Source organism: Gossypium raimondii, chromosome 11, assembly GCF_025698545.1.
Source record: "Gossypium raimondii isolate GPD5lz chromosome 11, ASM2569854v1, whole genome shotgun sequence".
Lineage (NCBI taxonomy): Eukaryota > Viridiplantae > Streptophyta > Magnoliopsida > Malvales > Malvaceae > Gossypium > Gossypium raimondii.
Window position 1 is genome coordinate 5,642,078 of NC_068575.1, and position 22,177 is coordinate 5,664,254.

A 22,177-nucleotide genomic window follows, 5' to 3' on the forward strand; every position below is an offset into this window, starting at 1 on the left:
AATAAGTTTTATACAATATCCAAACAATAACAACAAAATAGTGGCAACATAAGAGTAAAATGGTAGCAAAATAGGGAGAAAATAACAAGAAAATAATATTAAATATATATATATATTTGTCCTTTAGTGAATTTGGGCCAGGCCCGAGCCAAAAATGCCTTACTCGAGGCCTAACCCGTTTTTTAAACAGGCCTTATTTTTTTATCCAAACTCATTTTTCGAGCCTATATTTTTGCTCAAACCCTCCCACATTTCGAGTAGCCCGACCCATGAGCAGGTCTACTTGAGTGTATCCCTCTGCATCTAATCTTGCTTTGTTTCTTGTAATATTCTCATCCTCGTTAGTTTTTCTTTCAGTGATTTGAGTGTAATTTACTCTTATAATTTTATGTGTCTAAAATTACTACTCTTTTTTTGAAAGAAAAAAAATTCATTAATGAGAAAGTTACCGAATTTAAAAATTCAACTGATGATAATTATGATTGTTTTGGTACTGTTTGTATCGACTGAAACGCTCTGTTCTAATAACAAAGCAGAGTAATAAATTTTAGGTCCATATAAATTTTGGATGGTATCAGCCGCATCGGTGCATACCAGTTGATTTCACCTTGTACAAGATGTACCATATTTGTTTTAATTATTTTTAATTGGGTATGTTATATCGTAATGCATTCCATGTTTAGTTTAACTTTTATCATGCAACTCATGTTTATGTTTTTTTTCAAAAAAAATAGTTTTACACGTTAAAAAATAATTGTAAATCCGCTGCGAAAGCAGGGTTTATTCTAGTAATAGATGAAAGTTCACGTTATTGAGCCAAATTTTAAATTATGCTTTCCTTCTATGTGATATCATTCACTCGAATTTTATTTTTTTATCAGTTTCCCAGATTTCCTATTTATTTCCTTTTGATTTTCACCCGTCGATAAAATATTATTATTATTATTTTTAACATTAATCTCATTATAAATTCTTATAATATTTATCAATTCTTTTTGATACAATGCTTAAAACTACTCATAGTCCCTCCCAACCTTTAAATAGGAGGATAATATTGTGCTTCAACGCACTCAAACTCACATCTTCCTGCACTGACAACAATGTCAATGTCAGTCAAGTTAAGACTTAATCAGCTTATAAAGATTATTTTAAACTTAATTACTTACTATAAAAAAAAACATTAATAACTTAACATAAATATTTTTTCAAGTTAAGTTTTTATAATTATAGCTACAAACTATTTGCACCATAAACCCTAATTTAATGTGGTAGATGTTAGTTATGCAAATACAATTTTATTTTATTTTTTGCACAATATCGTTGAGTATGATATTATTTGAGAGAATAGAGTGAGACATAAGCACTAGTGATAGCTCACCGATGATTCCTGCTGAAAGAGATAATGTGGTGGGGAGGGGTTGAAGAGTAGGAGCGTACTTTATTTGGCGTAGCAGAATCGCTACCATTGCTATTTCAGCTCCTTTTTCTTTTGAAACTTGAGAATCCATTTGGAGTGTAGGGTCTAACCCAAGCGTGCTAATATTGATAAAACAATTATAGTACTGAGCTGAGAGACTCATAAGAATGTTAAATACAAAAGAAGAAATTGTGGGAGCTTTTGGTGCTGTGCCGCAAGGCTGGGACGATCGATAGCGAGAGGTGGAGCAGGGTAGTGGTGAGGATGATGAGGTGGCGGATTAACGGTAGGCGATTGGGTCAGGAGCAACGGTGGGGTAGCAAAGCAGGGCTGGGCAGCAAGTTCAGCCTAACGCGGCGATAAAGAAGAAGAAAGAAGAAAGGAGAGTACAGTGTCAAAGGAGGCCAGTTCACCCATTTTAGAGCCGAAAACTAGATAGGTAAAGAGGCTCAAGATGAATACTTAGGCTTAGTTTAGTAATGCTTCTCAAAAGTGCTTTTTTGAGGGAAAAGCTAAAATTTTCAGCTTCTAAAAAAAGTACTTTTTAGTCAATTTTTAGCTTGGGAGAAACACTTTTTATCTCAAAAGGTAACTTGTTTAAGAATGTTTTTGTCTTAAAAGTATTTTTTTATCCCAAAAGTGCTTCTTAGAAGCAGTACTAAACACACTCTTAGTGTATTAAAGAAAGGTATTTTCAACTGCACTAAAAGAGTTATCGAGATGTGATAAATTATCTTCTAACCATTTCATTTCTATTTAGTTATCACTAAATTTGTCTCGCACCTTACCCAATAGCTGGTGGCAAATTGGTCTCCAATCCCGAACATGCACTACTCCCATAATGATTACCCTATCAATCGATAGACCGACTTGTAATACCACATCTTCGAGTGTAATCGTACACTCATTGAATGGAAAATGGAATGTATGAGTTTTGAGTTTTCATCTCTCTAGCAAAGCATTGACATTTTTAAAATTGGCAACATTTATCAAATTAAACAAGATTAATTAATTTAGACAATTAAATAAACTAATTTTTTAATATTATTAAATTAAAAATTTATTTAACATAAAATATCGTTAAATCTATTAAAATAAACAAATTAAAAATAAATTATCTTATTTTACTTGAAATCTTTGAGATGATGAAAATCGAATAATATCAAGAAATTGAATGAAAAAAAATAAGTGAAGAGAAGAAGAAATTGAGAGGTTAGAATAGAAAATTAAGAGAAAAAGAGTTGAGATAAAAGATAAATGAAATTGAATGAAATAAATGATAAGTGGAGAGATTTTTATATGGGAAAATTTTGAGAGCCGTTGGGTGCATTTAATTTTTTTTTCAATTTTTAGCCGTTGGTCCAACGGTTAAAAAATCAATGGTCTAGATTTTAAAAACGTATTTTCCTACTACCACATAGACAAAAACGTATTTTCCTACATGGCAGCCACACCCCACAAAAAATGCTTGTTTCCCTATTTTTCAAAACAAACGAACTATTTTCCTAATTATATTTTAAAAACGATATATTCTTGATTGTTTGAATTTCGTTTTTAATGCGTTTTTGGGTGATTATTTGATGTAAATTGTGAACTATATGCTTCTAATTCTTTAAATTCATATTTTTATATTTAGGAGAGTATTTGAGAGCAAAATGAGCGAAAATCGGAGCGAGTTACAAGAGCCACACGGGCTAAACCATTCCACATGGCCTGGGCACATGGATGTATGAGCCACATGGGCTGCTACATGGCATATGGCAAGTCGTGTCGATATCGCAAATTGCACTCCGAACAGCGAAAAACGCGATTTTCAGGTTTTTTCGGTATTTTAAGACCTATATATGACAAAAATAAGAGGATTTGAGTGAGCCACTATAGAATACTCAAGAAAACAATCCGAAAAATACCATTGAAGATTCCCTTTTGATTTCTTTGGAGATTATTATGAGTTTTTTTCTTTCTTGCGGTTATACTGTTTCTTGGATGTTTTTATTTGCTTGTATGAACTAATTTTCTAAATATCTAGGGAGATGAATCCTATGATGGATTATGTCGTTTGATTTTTATTTTAAGCAATAAAGACTTAGATATTATTCTTAATTATGTGTGCTTAATTTTTGGTTTAATATTTCTAGGCATTGATTCATATTTGATGTGCTTAAATAAGATGAGTAGATCCTGTTTAATAGTATATCTAGCGTAATTGAGTGGAATTGCATGCAATCCTAGAAATAGGACGATAAATCTACCGGATTAGAGTCAAATCTAATAGGGGAATCCATAGATCGAGTTAATGCGATAATAAATGTTTTAATTAGAAAGAAATTTTAATTAATCAACCTAGAGTCAGTTGTTATTATTCTTGAAGAGAGATATTAGCACAATTTAGGAATTTCTACTGATCAAGATACTAAGTGAAGAAATTGCATAATTTAGATTGATAATTACAAATGAAATCTAGGTAAATTTTTTCCTGGGTATTGTTTCGCTTCTTGGTTATTATTTGATTATTTTCCTGAATTGTTCTTTGTTGTGTTGGTTAGTTAATTAATTTAGATAATTTTAGTTTTACTCAATCACTTGATTTATTTGGTTAAATAATAGAAATACTAGCATTTTAGTATTTATGAGAACAATATTTTTACTAACCGTAGCTATACTATTAATTGATATGTACACTTGCCTTAATCAAATTTTTAGTTGATTTACGACAGCATCAATTCTCCTAATTTTTCCAATATAATTATCCATGCAAATATCATTACTAATTAAATTGAAATATATTATAAATAATAAAAAGAAATTTTATTATATTCTAATAATCGTATTTGGCTTCTCTTAAATGAAGCAAAAATTCATCTTTCATTCCTATTAAATGATCTGAAGAAGACTACCCTTACCAAATTATGTTCCAAACAATTAACGATTTGCGTTCCATTTTTGTTTCTTCAACTAGTGGCATTTGTCGATTTGCTTTCCTCCCGACTCAACACTTTTCTTTAGTTTTGTTGGGATTCTTAGTCTCCAGGTGTTGTTAAATCTTGGTGGCTTATGTGTTGAGTGGCAGCCTCACTGTCAATCTGGCTTGAGTGTAATGCTTTTTGTTTTCGAAGACAAGAGCTGGGAGGTTAATGATATCATCTTCCTTGTAAAGCTCAGATCCCTTGTTATGGCTTCGTGCTTCCTATGTTGATCTTAACCTCCGAAATCTATTTGGTGGGAGTGTCCTTTGTTCTGCTCTCCAACGACCCCTTCAAAGGATATTCGATTAGGTATTTTTTGGTGCCCTCCGCCTTTTAGCTGCGTTAAAGTCAACGTTTGAGGGAAACCAAGTCCCGCCGGTTGTGGTGGCGTTCCTAGAAATAATAAGGGAGACATTTTGGCTTTATCCTCGAGACCTCTTGGCTATAAAACAAGCTCTCGAGATCTATTTTCTTAGTCTGTTGCAGCAATGTTGGATGAGAAGGTGTGCTTTCTTAGTCATTAATGTTTTTATTGAATCTTAATTCCCTATGGTTGTATTGCTGGCTGTGTTACACTATAGATGTGGAATGAAGGACTTCCTTTTACTGAAACGTGTACACTCACACATGCTCCCATTCTTTTTCTTTTTCATTATACAAAAATGGTTAAATTTTAGTTTTGGTCCCTCTAATATGTCTAAATTTAAGATTTAATTTATATACTCTAAAATTTAACATAATTAGAAAATGAACCTTAAATTTTACCTAAGCTCATTTTTTAAGTCTCGTATTTTTGTCTAAACCTTCCCAATTTTCGAGCGGCCTCCAGGCCTGGATGGGTGGCCTGGCCCATGAGCATGTCTAATCACATATATAATAAGAACAATTATATGTTATTTTTTTTACTATCATAAAAGGATTAGCCCAAATTAAAAGTGAACTAATTTGGTTAAAGTTTATTAGACTTCCGTTATTAAACAAAGTATATGAGTTGATACTCTAACAACTAATTTCTAATTGTAATCAACTCATAAAATGCCTAAAATATTTTCGAGTCTTTGGACAACCTCTGTTTACATTGAGCTTTTTTAGGTGGGAGCTAGACTGTTTTTAATATAAAATTAATATAGATATAGACGTATAACAATTTTTTTCCATTAATTATTAAAGAAAATATATGAGATATAGTGTGAATATATATAGACTGACAAAACTCTAAATTTCGTTGACATTCTTAAATTAAATTTGTTGAGAAGACAAGAAAACCTTTCGTTGACGTAAAGGTTTGCACAATAAACAATAAGAATAAGAAAAAAATTCAATTTGATAAAACTTTCAATCATAGTATAATTATTATTGTACAAGAGTCATGTCAGCTTATAAAAAAATTAAATACGAAAACGTAGTTGAATCCGTTAATATCTTGAAACCTTTAAATTTTACTGTTTTGATTTGTCAAATTAACACACAAATATTTTAAAGAATGGGTAAAGACTTAAAAATATTTTAGGCATTCTATGGATTTAATTGTTTAGTGAAATTATAACTCTTATAATATAATTATTACACTTTCATTGAAAGTTCACTATTTTATATCTAAGGGTTGTTGTTTAAATAATAATCAATAGTTATGGTCAACGAAGGGTTTTCTTATCTTCTCAATAAATTTAATTTAAGAATTTGTCAATGAAATTTATATTTTTCTTGTCAACTTTCATATATATGTATATAGAAGCACATGTCATATATTTTCTTTAACAATTATTTGAGGACAAAAAGAAATAATATTTTTATATATCTAGTGTTATACCCCTACTCGGTTTGGACACGTGGTGACGTGAGAAGTTACTTGAGAAACACTTATGGACAACCCTTTGCCTTTCACTACCTGGCTGGCCATCCAGTGACTAGCCACCCGCGTGCCTCAGACCCTCCATAAGGCCAATCATCTTGGGTCACTTGCTATTAGTAAGACCTCCGTTAGGCCACTCGCTATTATTGAGTATGCACATATACCCAAGAGGGGACCATTGAAGCCTAACAACCTCATACTACCTCACAAAGAGCATGTCAGAGGAAGCCCCTGCTTGAAAACAATCAACACATAATGGAACTGCCACATGATCGAACACATGGGCGGGCCACCACCTTTATTGTCAGTGACATGACACTGTCGGGCATGGAGACGTTCCCCCTATAAATACCCAAGGCACGATGATAGCAGGATCTTTTTCCCTTCAGCAAACCTGAGCACCTCACCTAGCAATAGTCTACCTTTCGTCTCCTTATTCTCTTATCTCCCTAACTCCCTCACTCTGACTCTCCGCCAAACTATGGTGAACCAACCTCCTTACCACCACCACCATATTCTCATTCTCTCCTCCCTTATTGTACCACAATATCAACATCCATATTTATATACAACTTCATATTAAAATAAAATTTTGTTCAGCTTCTACCCAAAAAACAAACTCAATGTAAATGGAGCAGTTCTGTAAACTCAAATATTTTTAGTCATTTTATGAATTTAATTGTTTAGTGAAATTGTAGCTCTTATACAATAATTATTGTAGTTTGATTGAAAGCTAATTGTTTTATATCAAATATAGATTTTTCTTATTCTTACATTATTATTGGCTATTGTTTAGATTGTAATAGCCCATTTTTGCCCGGGCCCAATAAAAAATGTTAACAGTCCCAGTCCATTTACAACAAACCAGATAGGCCCAAAGCCCTAACGGCCCAATATGGCCTAAAAAACTAAATAAAATTAGAAAACCCTAGGGTTCCCTTCCCCTCTTGCGCCGCAGCCTCCCCCATGTGCGCCCTCGGCGTGCACGATGCCCGATGACGACTCCTTCACTGAGGTTGCACCAAAATGGCAATGGTTTCTGCTCGTTGACTCCTCATGACCTGCAAAATAGACGAAGATAGCAGCCAATAGACAAAAACAGAGACAGCAGAAACAAACAGTAGCAAAAAAGATATATTTGGCTATATAAGCCCAAAAACCAAACAAATGTAAGGGGAAAAATATTGTATGAAAAGATATTGAAAAATATAAAAAAAAGAGAATACAAAAACAGAGGTGTTTTTTTTGCATTCGAAGCTCTCTTTATTTGTGCTTTATTTTTATTTTTATTTATCTTTCTTATACCAAATAACCAAAAAAAAAAACAAAAAAGAAAAAGAAAATCTCACCCGTGCCGCGCCGGAGGAGGAGAGGCCGAACGATTTCTCCTCATTTTTTTCGGGTTTGGGTTCACCTTTCAAAGGATTCAACCTTGAATCCAGGTTCTAGGGGTGACGAGCTTTAAGCGGGGCTAAGAAAGGCCCGATTTTGCACCTCCGGTGGAAGTGCGCCGAAGCCCTCGATCGAAGTCTTAGGCCGGATTTTGGAGGGGAGGCCGAGAGAAAGTGAGCTCTCTCTGTTTTCTGAAAAAATGAAAGGGATAAAATGTTTTTATTTGTTCATTTTTTAGTATTTATAAGGTGTAAAAACGGCGTCATTTTGGACCTTAGCATCAGTGGCCAAAATGGCGCCGTTTGGTATAACAACCCAAGGGCCGACCCGAGACCCGACCCACTCCAGGGGGATCCGCGTGTTTTCCTCAAATGGGTTATTTATGACCCTGGTCCCTCCGCATTTTTACTTATTTTAATTTACTCCCTTCCTGTTCATTTTCATTTTTTTTTTCAAATTTGGCCCTAGAATTTTGTTTGGTTTTCAGTCAAGTCCCTAACCCACCAACGAGCTGGATAATGGACACGTGTCTGGGTTTGGGTTTTATTCCCATTTGGTCCTTGACCTTTGCGCGTCTTTTGATTTTAATCCTTCGTATTTAGTTTATTACAGTTTCAACCTTTTAATTTTATTTTTATCCCTAATTAGTCCATTTGTGTTATTTTTGTTGTATTATTAATTAATCTACTTATTATCATACTTGTATTTTCATTATTATTTATTTATTCATTATTATATTATTATATTATACTATTAGTTCTATATTATTATTATTATTATTATTATTATTATTATTATTATTATTATTATTATTATTTACTCATTTATACCATTTAATTTTAGATTTAACCATATATATACATACATATCTTTGACTTATATATATCCTTACTTATTTTTAATATACATTATAATTTATATATACATACGTACATTTTATAATATATATACATATACATGTACATATTTTTTAACTTATTCATATATATATGTATATATGCATGTTTGTATTTCTTTATATATTTTATGTATATACAGATATATATATTTTTACTTTCATAATTTTATTCATTTTGTTTATTTATTTATTCATATTTTCATTATTATTTTGAAAGAATGTCTTAATTATTCATTTATTTACTTGTTGTGATATGATAGATTTGTCTCTTCTATTATTTATCTCATTTACGATGTCGTTCGTATTATTTATACTTACATTATCGTGTTCAATTTTTTTTGTTACACACATTAACACCGTGTTTTATTTCTACCATTTTGTGTTAGATTAATTTTATTCAATGCATAAATTATGATTTTTGAATAAGCAAAATCTCGTGTTTAGATTCGAGAAGGTCGTATCCTAACTTACTGCGTTTCGATTTTCACAATAAATCTAAATACATGAATCCTTTCAAACTTAAGTTTTAAACGATCTCGGGAATTAAGAGAAGATCGTGTCCTAGCTTACTGGGAATGATCCTTTTTTTCCTCAAGTTTTAAACAATCTCGGGAATTAAGAAAAGATTGTGTCCTAACTTACTGGGCATAATCCCCTTTTTTAATCTGAGATGGCTAAATATCTTTTAAATAAGTAAATTTTTGGCATTCATTCGCGCATCGGGAATTCAAGACATTGTGTCCTAACTTACTGTATATAATTCTCTCTCTCGATTAACGTGAAATATGCCCTTTTCTCGAAAATTTTCAACATTTCAATAAAGGATCGTATTTTAAATCTCTTCAAAATTTTTAATTTTCGACACTAAGACATTAATTAATTAACTAGGTACCAATTTTGGGCGTTACGAGGGTGCTAATCCTTTCTCGTACGTAACCGACTTCCGAACCCGTTTTTCTAAATTTTGTAGATCAAAATCGTTGTTTTAATAAAATCAAATCGTTTATTAAAAACGACCACTTTTCGAGGTGACCCGATCACACCTCATCAAAAAGGATTGGTGGTGACTCCCATTTTCATTTTCATTTTTAAAATCCAAGTCGACCCCGTTTTGTCAAAAAAATGGTGTCAACATAGACAATAAAATAATTTTTGTTCCTTCTCAAAAATTTAGTTTAAGAATTGTCAATGAAATTTATAAATTATTATAAATCAAGAATAATAGATAAAAGATAGATTTGAGAATAAGGAAATTTCTACGGCATTCTATTATAGATTTGAGAATAAGGAAATTTCTACGGCATTCTATTATTTTCATCATCATCACAAGTAGTCTATTCCTATATATATATAGGAGATTAGACTTCTCATTTTTCTAATACATAAGTAAGAAAGAGGTTATAAGAAGATCAAAGATGAAGAATTAAGAAAGATGAAAGATGAAAGATGAAAAATTAATTATAATCATCCACTTAATAGCATTCATAACAATATATATTAGTTTTCATACACACAATCCCATACTTTTTCATTAATAATTAATGGAAAACAAAAAATAATATTTTAAACATATATATCTATATATAATTTCATGTTAAAAAGTCTATCCTACCCCAAGAAAACTCAATGTAAATAGGATTTTTTAAATCCTCTTTTTTTTTTTTTTTCTTTTGGAATTTTTAGAATTAAAATTAAATTGAAGATTTTTGTAAATGTTGAGGTAAAATTTATTGAATTTTAGAATTTAAACTAAAATAACAAATTTTGTAAACATTGAGAGCTAAATTTGTTGATTTTTTTAGATTTATGATCAATTTGATAGAATATGTAAACACCGAGTGCTAAATTTATTATTAGGCTAATAAGAAAAGCCCTTTGTAGACTTAGGGTGTGTTTAATAAACTAAAAATTTAAGTGTTGAATTTTTATGTTAAATTTTATAAGTGTTAAATTTATATTAGAAAATTGTTTGGTAAATTAGTAAATATAAGTGTTGAACGTAATTATGTTGTTTGATAAAATTAAATATTGATTATTTTTAATTTTAATCTTATTAAGATAATAAATTTTTTATCATTTGGATAGTTTTGGCTAAAAGCTAAATATGGTAATTTAAATATCTCATTTAAAAAAGAATAATTTATTTTAATTTATTTACTAAAATAAAATCAACTTAATATTTTCTAAATTAAGTGATTCGTAGCTACCTAACCTAAACATCTTATTCAACACTTTTTTTTGTTGAAAATTTTATATCAAGTAAAGAATTAATATGATTATCAAACACATTTAAAATATTAAATTTCATTTTCAATGAAATGAAAATTTTATTAGTTTATTAAACACACCCTTAGTTAATGACAACTAATGAGAGAGTGACTAAAATATTTAACTTCAAAAGTTGAGTGACTAAATTAAAAAAATTAATAGTTGAGTGACCAAAATAGAACCAAGTGTATGATTAGATGACTATTCTTATAGTTTACCCTAAATTTTATAATATAATGTAATGTAATGTAATTAATTAATAATTCTTGTAAAATCTTGTTGGTTTGCACTCAAACTCTTTAAATATTGCGAAATATCACAACATGATGTTAATATTTAAATATATTCGACGAGAATTTTGGCTTAGCTCCCATGTTAGAAAATTTCCTATTTATATTTGAATATTAATATATTTTTATAAACATTGCATTCTGAAAGAGAGAATGGGATTCGAACTTTGGATGTGATATTGTTGCGAGGGATAGTCACGAACCCAAACATGGATCATAAAATAAATATGGAAAATATTATTGTGGTGAAGGCTCGACTCATTCAGGAGAAGTTTTCGAAGTGTCGTTTGCCAAGCAGTAGACAACCAAAGGTATTGTCCTCGTGGTCAGGATTTTGTCCCCTAGCCTTTACGCAGCAAACTTTGTACCACTTGACGACGTTTCGAAAACTTTTATGAGAGGAGCTAACTTCCCCATCAACAGGTACCAAAAAAACTAAATAAATGAAACCACATTTTCAAAGTTAAGGATAACACATGATGAAATTATTCTAGTTTTTTAACACATGACTAAATAAATACCATCTATTTTCCAATTTTTCTTCACAATGTTTGCCTTTGACACTTCAAAATAAAGGAAAAAAAGTTGTGTATGTTACATCTTAATCCATTCCATAATGTAACTCATGTTTATGTTTTCTTAAAACATATAATTTTTACATTTAAAATAATAGTAAATCCCTGCGAAAGCAGGGGTTAATTCTAGTAATAGATGAAAGACCACGCTATTGACCCAAATTTTCAATTATGATTTCCTTCTCTATGACATCATTCACTGTAATTTTCATTTCTTTTCTTAGTTTCCCAAATTTCCTATTTATTTCCTCTTGACAGTCACTGACGATAAATTATTTTATGTTCAGTTTTCTCAATTAAGTTTTTGTTACGAAAGTTGTATAAAATTTATATATAAAAAGGTTATAACTTAACATAAAATTTAATATAGTAGATGTTAATTATGAAAATATAAAAATTTCTTTTACCATATTGTTGGTTATGATACTCTTTGAGAGAATAGAATCGAAGCAAGTACCAGTAATAGTTCACGAGTTTTTAATTCGAGACATTTAAAGCTTTAAAATATAGATAAAAGGACATTTACTGTTCTAAAAAGTCTTATATTAACATCACTTCAATAAAATATAAAAAAAGATTAGATCAGATTAGCATGTTGCATACTTCATAACTTTATTCGTAGGCGGAATTGAGATGATTCAGAGTACAAGGAAGCGTAAGAAAATCTTGATAATTTTAATAATATAAATTGATATTCAGATGATGATAGGAGTATATATAAATGTTAAATAAGGAATTAACTCAACAAATATGTAATGCTAAAACAATTAAATAAAATTGAATATGATTTTTATTACTCTTGTTATTTTTATTAGTAATTGTATTATTGACTATTTTCTTAAACTAACATATTATCTATTACCTATGATGATTTGATTTAAATTTTTGTTATTCGTTTAGAATTTTTTATCGTATTAATATTTGGTTCCTCTCAAATGAACCTAAAAATCATCTTTCATTCCTATTAAACGATGAGAAAAACTACTCTTATCGGATTTCGTTCCAAACAATTAGCGATTTGCACAGGAGTTATGGTTTTGTTTCTTCAACTAGTGGCATTTGTCGGTTTGCTTTCCTCCTGACTTAACACTTTTCTTTAGTTTTGTTGGGATTCTTCGTTTCTAGGTGTTGTACATGTTGCGTGGCAGCCTCACTGTCAATTTGGCATGCGTGTATTAATGCTTTTTGTTTTGAAGAGAAGAGCTGGGAGGTTAATGATACCATCTTCCTTGTAAAGCTCAGATCCTTGTTTTGGCTTCGAGCTTCATATGTTGATCTTAACCTCCGAGAATCTATTTGGTCGGAGTGTCCTTTGTTCTGATCTCCAACAACCCCTTCAAAGGATTCGAATTGGTATTTTTTGGTTCCCTCCTCCTTTTAGCTGCTTTAGAGTCAACATTTCAGGGGAACCAAGTCCTACCGGTTTTGGTGTCCTTTGTTCTAATATTTTCTTTAATAATTAATGGAAAAAAATTGATATGTTCATCGTCTTAGATGTGATCTGAATTCGAGTAATGCTTATTACATTGTTATTAAGACTTTACTTCTTGTAACTTGAAAACAAAAAGAAAACTCTATGTTTAGCTCCTACCTAAAAAACACTCAATGTAAAGAGGGGCAGTTGTAAGACTCGAAAATATTTTAGGCATTCTATGGATTTAATTGTTTAGTGAAATTATAACTCTTATACTATTATTATTAGACTTCCATTGAAAGTTAACTAATTTACATCTAATATAGAATTTCTTATTCTTACACTATTATTGGTTGTTTAAATAATATATTAATTTTTGAAACTATCAATAGTTATGGTCAACGAAGGGTTTTTGTCTTCTCAATAATTTTAATTTAAGAATTTGTCAATGAAATTTATATTTTCTTGTCAACTTTCATATATATATATATATAGACACACATGTCATACATTTTCTTTAACAATTATTTGAAAACAAAAGGAAATTATATTTTATATATTTGTTCTTATACACATGATGATGTGAGAAGCTTTGAAAATGTATGACATGTGTGTCTATATATATATATGAAAGTTGACAAGAAAATATAAATTTCATTGACAAATTTCACTGAACTCTTCTTTAACTCTAATTTTCTTGTTCTTACACTATTATTAGCTATTGTTCAGACAATAAAGTAATTTTTGATACTGTGGTCAACGAGGGTTTTCTTTCCTTATCAAATATTTAATTTAAGAATTACCAACGAAATTTATATTTTTTTGTTAGTTTTCGTACACACAATCTCATACTTTTTCTTTAATAATTAATGGAAAACAAAAAGAAATAATATTTTTATCTATCTATATCTATATGTAATTTCATGTTATAAAACTCTATCCTACCCCAAAAAACTCAATGTGAATAGGATTAGAACTAAATTATATATTTGTAAATTAATAGTAATTTTAAAAAAATCCTCTTTTTGTTTTGCTTTTGGAAATTTTTAGAATTATAATTAAATAAAATTTTTTGTAAATGTTTAGAATTGAACTAAATTGACAAATTTTGTAAACATTGAAAGCTAAATTTGTTTATTTTTAAGATTTAGCTAGGATCTAATTGATAGAATCTATAAACATTTTATTAGGCCAATAAAAAGTCCACTTTAGACTTAGGTTGTGTTTGATAAGCTGAAAATTTAAATGCTAAAAATTAAGTGCTGAATTTATATTAGAAAATTGTTTGGTAAATTAGTAAATGTAAATGCGGAATATAATTATGTTATTTGATAAAAGAAAATATTAATTTTAAAATATTTTTATTTTATTCTTATTAATATAATTTTTATATTATTTTGGATAAAAGATAAATATGGTAATTTAGATATCTCATTTATAAAAAAATAATTTATTTAATTTTTAATAAAATAAAATCAACTTTATATTTTCAACACTTTTTGTTGGAAATTTTATATCAAGTTAAAAAGTAATATGATTATCAAACACATTTAAAATATTAAATGTTGAAAATTTTCAATAATTTATCAAACACACTATTAGTTAATGAAAACTAACGAGAGAGTAATTAAAATATTTAATTTCAAAAGTTGAATGACTAAATTACGAAAATTAATAGTTGAATGACCCAAATAGAATCAAATGGATAATTAGGTGACTCTTTTATAATTTTCCTCAAATCTTATAATATAATATAATATAATAAAGTAATTAATTAATAATTCTTGTAAAATCTTGTAGGTCTGCACTCAAACTTTAAATATTGCGAAATTTCTCAACATGAGGTTATTATTCAAATCTATTAGGATTTTGGGTTAGCTCATCATATATTTTTATAAGCATTTAACTCTCAAACCGAAAATGGGGTTTGAATTTTAGAGGCAATATTGTTACGAGGGGTAACCACGAACCTCGAACATAAATCATAAAAAAAATAAAAAGTACTGTTGTTGGGGGGTCGACTCCTTTGAAAGAAATATTTGAACTGTCGTTTGCCAGACAGTTGACAATGTCCTTAACAATCAAAATTATTATATTCATGGTCTCGGCCTCTGCAAAGAAGAGTTTTCTCCCTCGGCCTTTGCAAAGAGCCCCTGCAGACAAACTTGTATCACTTGAGCCACCTAGCTCAAGTGGTACTGGAATTGATTACCATCAGTAGACACCAAAAAAACTAAATAAATAAAACTATGTTGTCAAAGTTAGGGACACATGATGAAATGATCCTAGGGTTTTTAACAGCCATTGTGGCAATACTAATCCGTTGGCGGATTAGGAATATGCCCCTTTATTGATTTTATTATAAATTTCAATATTTTACAATTGGGTTTAGTAGTGGTACAAAGTAACATCAACCTTAAGACTAGCATCTCCAGTCTTGGCGCTAGATGAACTGGCCCGAAATAGTGCAAACCCTTTGGCCATCCTAAACGCACCTGTCCCTCCCACTATTGCCATTTCACGAATTATGTTAGGTCCAGGAACAAAATCTGTGAGGGGATATCGTGAGAACAAGCTAAAGGAGCTCCCCTTGAACTTGCCAGTGGTAAACGCAAAATCAGCGTAAAAAACCGCAGAGAACTTGGTAGGGTCTCGACTTAATGCTAAGTAGAGCCCTTGGGCATTTCCAACCATCTTGGATGTTCGGTTAGGCCCTAGAGTGAGGGGATCATCCATTGAATACAAGCTTCCGTATGGGGATGGGGAAAAGAATTTCCGGGTGATGTTGGCCTGAGCTATCAGGAATGTAGTAGGATCTTTTCCAACGGGAATATCGTGGTAGAAGAAGCGAAGTCGGGTCATCTTTTCCACCCGAGGACCTGCCTTGATAGTTTTGGAGTAGTATTGGCCATAGATCGGTGCTACAGCGAGGCAAAATATCATTGCCCATGCAAATATCATCCGGTTTTTCATTTTTCTTCCAAATGTTTACCTCAATAGTATTTGGTTTCGACACTTGAAAGTAAAGGAAAAACAATTGGTTTTGTGCTTCTTGCTGCACACAGTAGGGGGTTTAAATAGAATTTGTGTTGGATTTTTAAATTGCTTTATTTTTTAATAAAATAGTTGTGTGAAAGCTTGAATTTCTTGTGCCTTATTTTATTTTTGCAAATCGTATGGATGAAATTGTAAAGAAGAGTGTAAGTGTGATTGGAGGATTGAAGTTTTATTTAATGAGACTTCACTTACAAGTTGAAAGGCCGGCACTCAAGCTTTAAATATAGAGAAATATCCCAACACGAGGTTATTATTCAAATCTACTTAGACTCTCAAGACATTGGAGAATTTAGGTTTAGCTCCAATAATGGAAATTTCATTAATGAATAAAATATTTTTAGAAAGGGTAAACTATCAAAATAGTCACTTTTGTTTACCTCAGGTTACATTTTAGTCACTTACGTTATCGCGTTATAACACTTTAGTCATTGAGCTATTAATTGTCGTTAACGGTGTAATGGTAAGCTGACGTGACAAGTTAAATCATCATTTCAAACAAAAATTTTAGGTTAATTTATTCAATCGGTCCCCATATTTTTTCATTTTGAGTAATTTAAATTTTTTTCCTTTATGTTTTTGTAACTTTCCTCTTTTTTTTTCTTCTTTTTCCATTCTCTTCTACTTCTCCCTCTGTTTTTCTCCCTTCTTCATTTCTTCTAACGTAATTTTTCTATGTTTTCTATTTGCTAAATCTAGTCCCTATATTTTTATTGTTTTGAACAATTTAATTTTTTCGAGTGAGGTGAGCTTGTGGACTAGTTTTAACAAATAGAAAACATAGATAAATTACATTAAAAGAAATGAAGAATGGAGGAAAACAGAGGGAGAAGCAGAAGAGAATGAAAAATAAAATAAAAAAGGAAAGTTAAAATAACATAAAAGAAAAAGATTAAATTGCTCAAAATGAAAAAAAAATATAAGGATCAATTATAAAATTTAACTTAAAATTTTCGTTTAAAATAATGATTTAACGTGCCATGTCAGCTTACCGTTATACCGTTAACAACAATTAACGGCTCAGTGACTAATATATTAAAACCCGATAACGTGACTAAAACATAATATTTCAAACATAAGTAACTAAAATGTAATCTGAGACAAAAAAAATAACTATTTTAATAATTTACCCTTTTTAAAAACTTAAAATATTGCTTTTAAAAAATCAAATTAAAGCTGTTTTGGCAAGGACAACACATTCTTTTAAAAGAAGTTCCGGCAGTACTAATGCTTTCTTGTTTGTATAGAGCTTCTAGATCTCATTTCTATTTTTTTAATTAAATATTGTATAGAGCTTCTAAATCAAATATTACCTTTTTGATAACTTGTAATTAAATATTGTTTGTTTTTTTTGCGGATATTATTTCGGTATCATCTATATAGGTTGAAACGCTATGTTCCGATAGTAAATCGAAATAACAAATTCTAGATTTTGTTCCGGTACAAATTTCGGTTGGTATTAATCATGTTGGTTGATTTCGCTCATACCGACCAGAATATGGTGTACCGATGAGTACCAAAATAATTAATTTTAAAATATATTTTAAATTTAAATTTTATTAACTATTTTAGATTTGTAGAATTATGAATTATTATATGCATACAGTATGAGATGATATTATTGTTTAATTGATGGAATACTTTTTTTGCTTGTTTATTGTGAGTTTATTTAATAATGGGTTGCGTTTATGAAGCTTATTAAAGAATATTTTGGTATTTTAAAATTTATAATTGGTGAGATTTGAACCCATGCCACCAACATTTTTAAATCTTTTTCACTAATTCAACCAAAGCTTTATTTTTATGAGAATTTTATATTTGATATTTGTAAATACTTTTATATACATATATCAACTGTTTTTTAAAAAGAGCGATAAATCTGAAATAGTATACCAAAACAGATCAATATCGATACGTGTCAAAATCAATAAAAAAACTATACATCCATCGATACAATACTGACCACCTTACTTCATCCATTTAACCATTTTAAGTTATTGACTAAAATTATTATGATATGAGATTAAAAGAATAAGAAGTCAACTTACGCAATCTAATTTATATAAATAAATAAATTGGGTAAAATCAATGTGGAAATGCAGGCAATTTTATTGATTTAGAATAAGAGATTCGCATCATATTCTTTTGAAACAAAAAAAACGCCGGCATCGTCAATAGATTCTGTCAATTTTAATTAATTAATTAAAATTTTCGTATATAATACTATTTCTACTGTGGCTGAGCAACTAAGGCCAGTTGTAAATACATTTTTCAACCCAAAAGCAATAAAGAATATGTGGTTTTTGAAATCAAAATTACAGTGATAAAGTGTTTTTTTTTTTACCCAAACATAAAAATTAAGATTTAGTTGTTTTTGACTTTTAGGTTTTTTTTTAAAATGTAAAGTTGGTATTTATTAAATATTGTAGGGTTTTAATAAAGACTGACACCCTGAAAGACATTACAAACAGATGAAAAGACATGTCAAATAAATCAAACGTCACACGAAAGCCACTCAAGGCTGAAAAGCAAACAGCCACATACAACTAAAAAGCAATTAGAAATTAAAACACCGAAAACAAAACTCAAAGTTAGAGAAAACTAGAAACGAAACGAAACAAAACAAAGCCTTCCCCAAACAACTATATAGAGAAATACCAACCAAAACCTCTTCAAACAAAGCTCAAAATCCATCAACCATGGTAGAATAGGCGAAAGCTTGAGAGAAACAAGCCCATGGAGATTCGGATTGAACCTTTTCCATGGAGAAACAATAAATTGGGCCTCTTTTTTAAAAAATTATACAATAAAAGTCAGAAAATTTTTGGGTAAGAGATGAATCATTTATGGTGAAAAAATTGAAAGTTTTAGACATTTAATTAATTTATTTTAGTTTGAAATATTTTTTCCCACATTAAAAATTGAAAAAATATTTTTTTGGACCCTAGGCAATTGTACTCTCAAACAACTCCAGGGTTGCGCCTGAAAATACCTTTATTTATACTAACTATCTAAAAAATATTTAAATATTTATATTAATTTATTATGTTTTATGTATAATTATATTAAATTATTCAAGCATCATGTGTTCTATTAAATTATTTAAATATCATATATTATTATGTTAAATTATTTAAATGTCATTTATCATTATATTTAAAATTTGTAATATTTTTATTTAAATTGTTGTATGTTATGTATCATTAATTTTACAAACAATTTATATTAATTACTTAAAATACTTAAACTTTATATTTCATGTCTCATTATATTAAAATATTAAATTAATTTTTTATTTTTTATATTGTCTAAAATATACATTTTAACTTCCCAATTCTCAGTGTAATTTTTTATAGCAATACCAAACACTTGAAATTAATAAACCGCACTTTTTCATAATACTGTTCGACCACAACATCAATGGAGAACTAGCTATATCCCATCTACTTTCTAAAAAAAATCTAATTTTTAAATACATACTATTGAGTCCAAAAATGATATTTGCAAGCTAAAATTGAGTAGTTCTTGAGGTAGTGCTTAAAGGAGTTCCAACTGCTTCATGCACCAACAACGAAAAATGCAAAAGAATGATGAACAAATGATATATTTATGCAGATTAGTTTCCCTACATTTGTAGGGTCTTGCCTAGAGAGAATATTCATTATCTTAGCTCCTTATACAAGTAGTGTTTTGAGGCTCTAACACTTATCCGTTTAGACTTTTCACATTTGTACTTAAGATCTAGGCACCCCTCCTCTAAATTTTCCCCTTCAAAACTTAAGGACATTAACCAAGTCATACACTTGACTATTTTACTCAATGTACTCAAAGAAACATTCCTCAATGAACAAGAATAAGTGCTTTTCATTCTATATAATACTTATATAAGTCTTCCCAATATATAAGTAATTGAAACATGCTAACATACTATCTCATTTACAATCAATCTTCCCTCAGAATAAGCACAATACGCATAAGGAATATCTTCAAACGGCTTAGGATAAGTCTTGAATCTCTAAGTTATACTTCTTAGTTTAGCTTTATTTGATTCGATCCACCAACTTGGGAAGTTAACTACTTCGATCCAAATCCAAACCAATCTCTAAGATATGTTGCTATATGTAGTTTGGATATTGACGATGGGCTAGCAATTGTCCAAACAATAGGAATCACAACCTAATGATTTTCGTTGCCAAAATTTATCAACATGACAAGTTTCTTGAGCAAACAATGCTACTACTAGTTGACACTAGTACAAGCACTGCTCAAAAACTACCTCAACACCTTCTATTTGATTTTCATCCGGATTAGCAGCAATACCAAACGACCCATACAGCGGTGTTAATACAATTTTTGAATTTTATGATAAAATTAAAACATCTTAAAGTATAATAAAAGTTAAATAAATTTGTTATTTGTATCCCATTGGAGTAGGCTTTGTCACTCTCACCTCACTTAGCCATAACTTTATCAACTACAAAACTTTGCTAGTTTTGGACTCCGTGTATGTATGTATACGGCATAAAGAACGCCTCTAACCTTCCTCACTGGGGATAGGTGTTAGATCTTTTTCTGTATGGATCACACGTGGAGTTTATCCTAATAGCCAAGTCAATCTCATCGCTGCCTATCTATAAAACTATCATGCTCCATAAGTGGCCAACCACGACAAGACTAGCAACAAACACATATCGAGGCTAGATGCTAGAGATGGCTAGCCTTACTTATAAATAACTAATTAAGGAGGACTTCTTCAGTTTTGGATTCTTATGCTTCATACACATCTTTACTTTTATATGACTCTCTACACCTCACTACCATGTGAACCACCATCTATCATCTTTTATCTTGTACTTTAAAAAATTAAATAAAATATTTTGATGTAAGATAATATTTAAAGTTGATTGCCAATTTCAAAAAAATTACTGAAATATAAAACACGAGCCCCTCTAAATATTACTAGGTGTTTGGACATAAAAGGGTTTGAATAGATTACTGTAAGTCAATATTTTAATAATCAAATCGGTGATTGAACTGATTAGATCACCAATTTTAATTCAATTAATTTAAATGTTGATCCAACAATAATTAAATAAATAATTATAAAACCGATTCAATTACTATTTCTTTTAGTTTCCAATTTAATTAATCTAAACCACTAACCCAGTTCAAATATCATTTCTTCGAATTGTCAATCCAGCTAAAGTTTTTGACCCACTATAATAATAATAATAATAATAATAATAATAATAATAATAATAATAGATGAAAGACCACGTGATTGCACCCTGCAATCCGGCAGGACTAGGGTTCACGATAATAAATTATGATTTCCTTCTCTATGACAATTTTGAAATTTTTTAATCTTAAACTTACATTAACTTTGATTTAATGTATACTTTAATACATAAACGTTAATTTGGTGTAACCATACATATGAAACTTTGATTGTAGTTAATATATATATATATATATGATTTTGATTTTGATTTAACTATACACATTTAAAGAAATAAATACATAAATTTATTTATTAGAGAAATATAATTATTTATATACCCCATATATAAGCGTAAAATGATTCTGCATTGATAATTTTATTAGCGACTTATGAAAATTGAATCAAATAAAAATTTTATGTATTAAAATTGCACACAAAATCAAAGTTTATGTATAATATTACATATTAAATCAAAATTTATATATAATTTTAAGATTTATTCAATTATTTTTGTATCAAATTAAAACTTCACAATGTTAAAAGGTTAATGCTATAGATTTATCCCAAATGAATAAATAAATTAACAATCCCTAGAAATAATTGAGGAAAACAATTATCTCTTAAAATGAATTCCTAAAATCTAATATGTTTTTAATTATCTTTTATTCATATAATTACTTACATATAAAATTATTTTGTTTATTTTGAAATTAAAAGAATACGTATTGATATTAACAATACTTATAATTCGAAACAAATTGAACAATAACAAACAATAGAGATTCCGCCGATCAAGTTTTAGTTTAATTGGCATGGTTATTGTTGTCAAT

General features: G+C 29.5%; 2 protein-coding genes across 2 annotated transcripts in view; both read right to left on the reverse strand.

Moving 5' to 3' along the window:
• Nucleotides 1-22,177, reverse strand: part of LOC105761397 (receptor-like protein EIX2) — a 105,746-nt gene that overhangs the window by 65,057 nt on the left and 18,512 nt on the right. The window lies entirely within an intron of this gene.
• Nucleotides 15,359-16,104, reverse strand: LOC105801643 (dirigent protein 15). The gene has a single exon (XM_012632856.2). The coding sequence runs from the start codon at nucleotides 16,043-16,045 to the stop codon at nucleotides 15,461-15,463; it is 585 nt and encodes a 194-aa protein (XP_012488310.1). The 5' UTR covers nucleotides 16,046-16,104; the 3' UTR covers nucleotides 15,359-15,460.

What these genes read in the sequence shown, in the direction of transcription:
- LOC105801643 (XM_012632856.2), bottom strand. Translation starts at nt 16,045, where the DNA reads ATGAAAAACCGGATGATATTTGCATGGGCAATGATATTTTGCCTCGCT.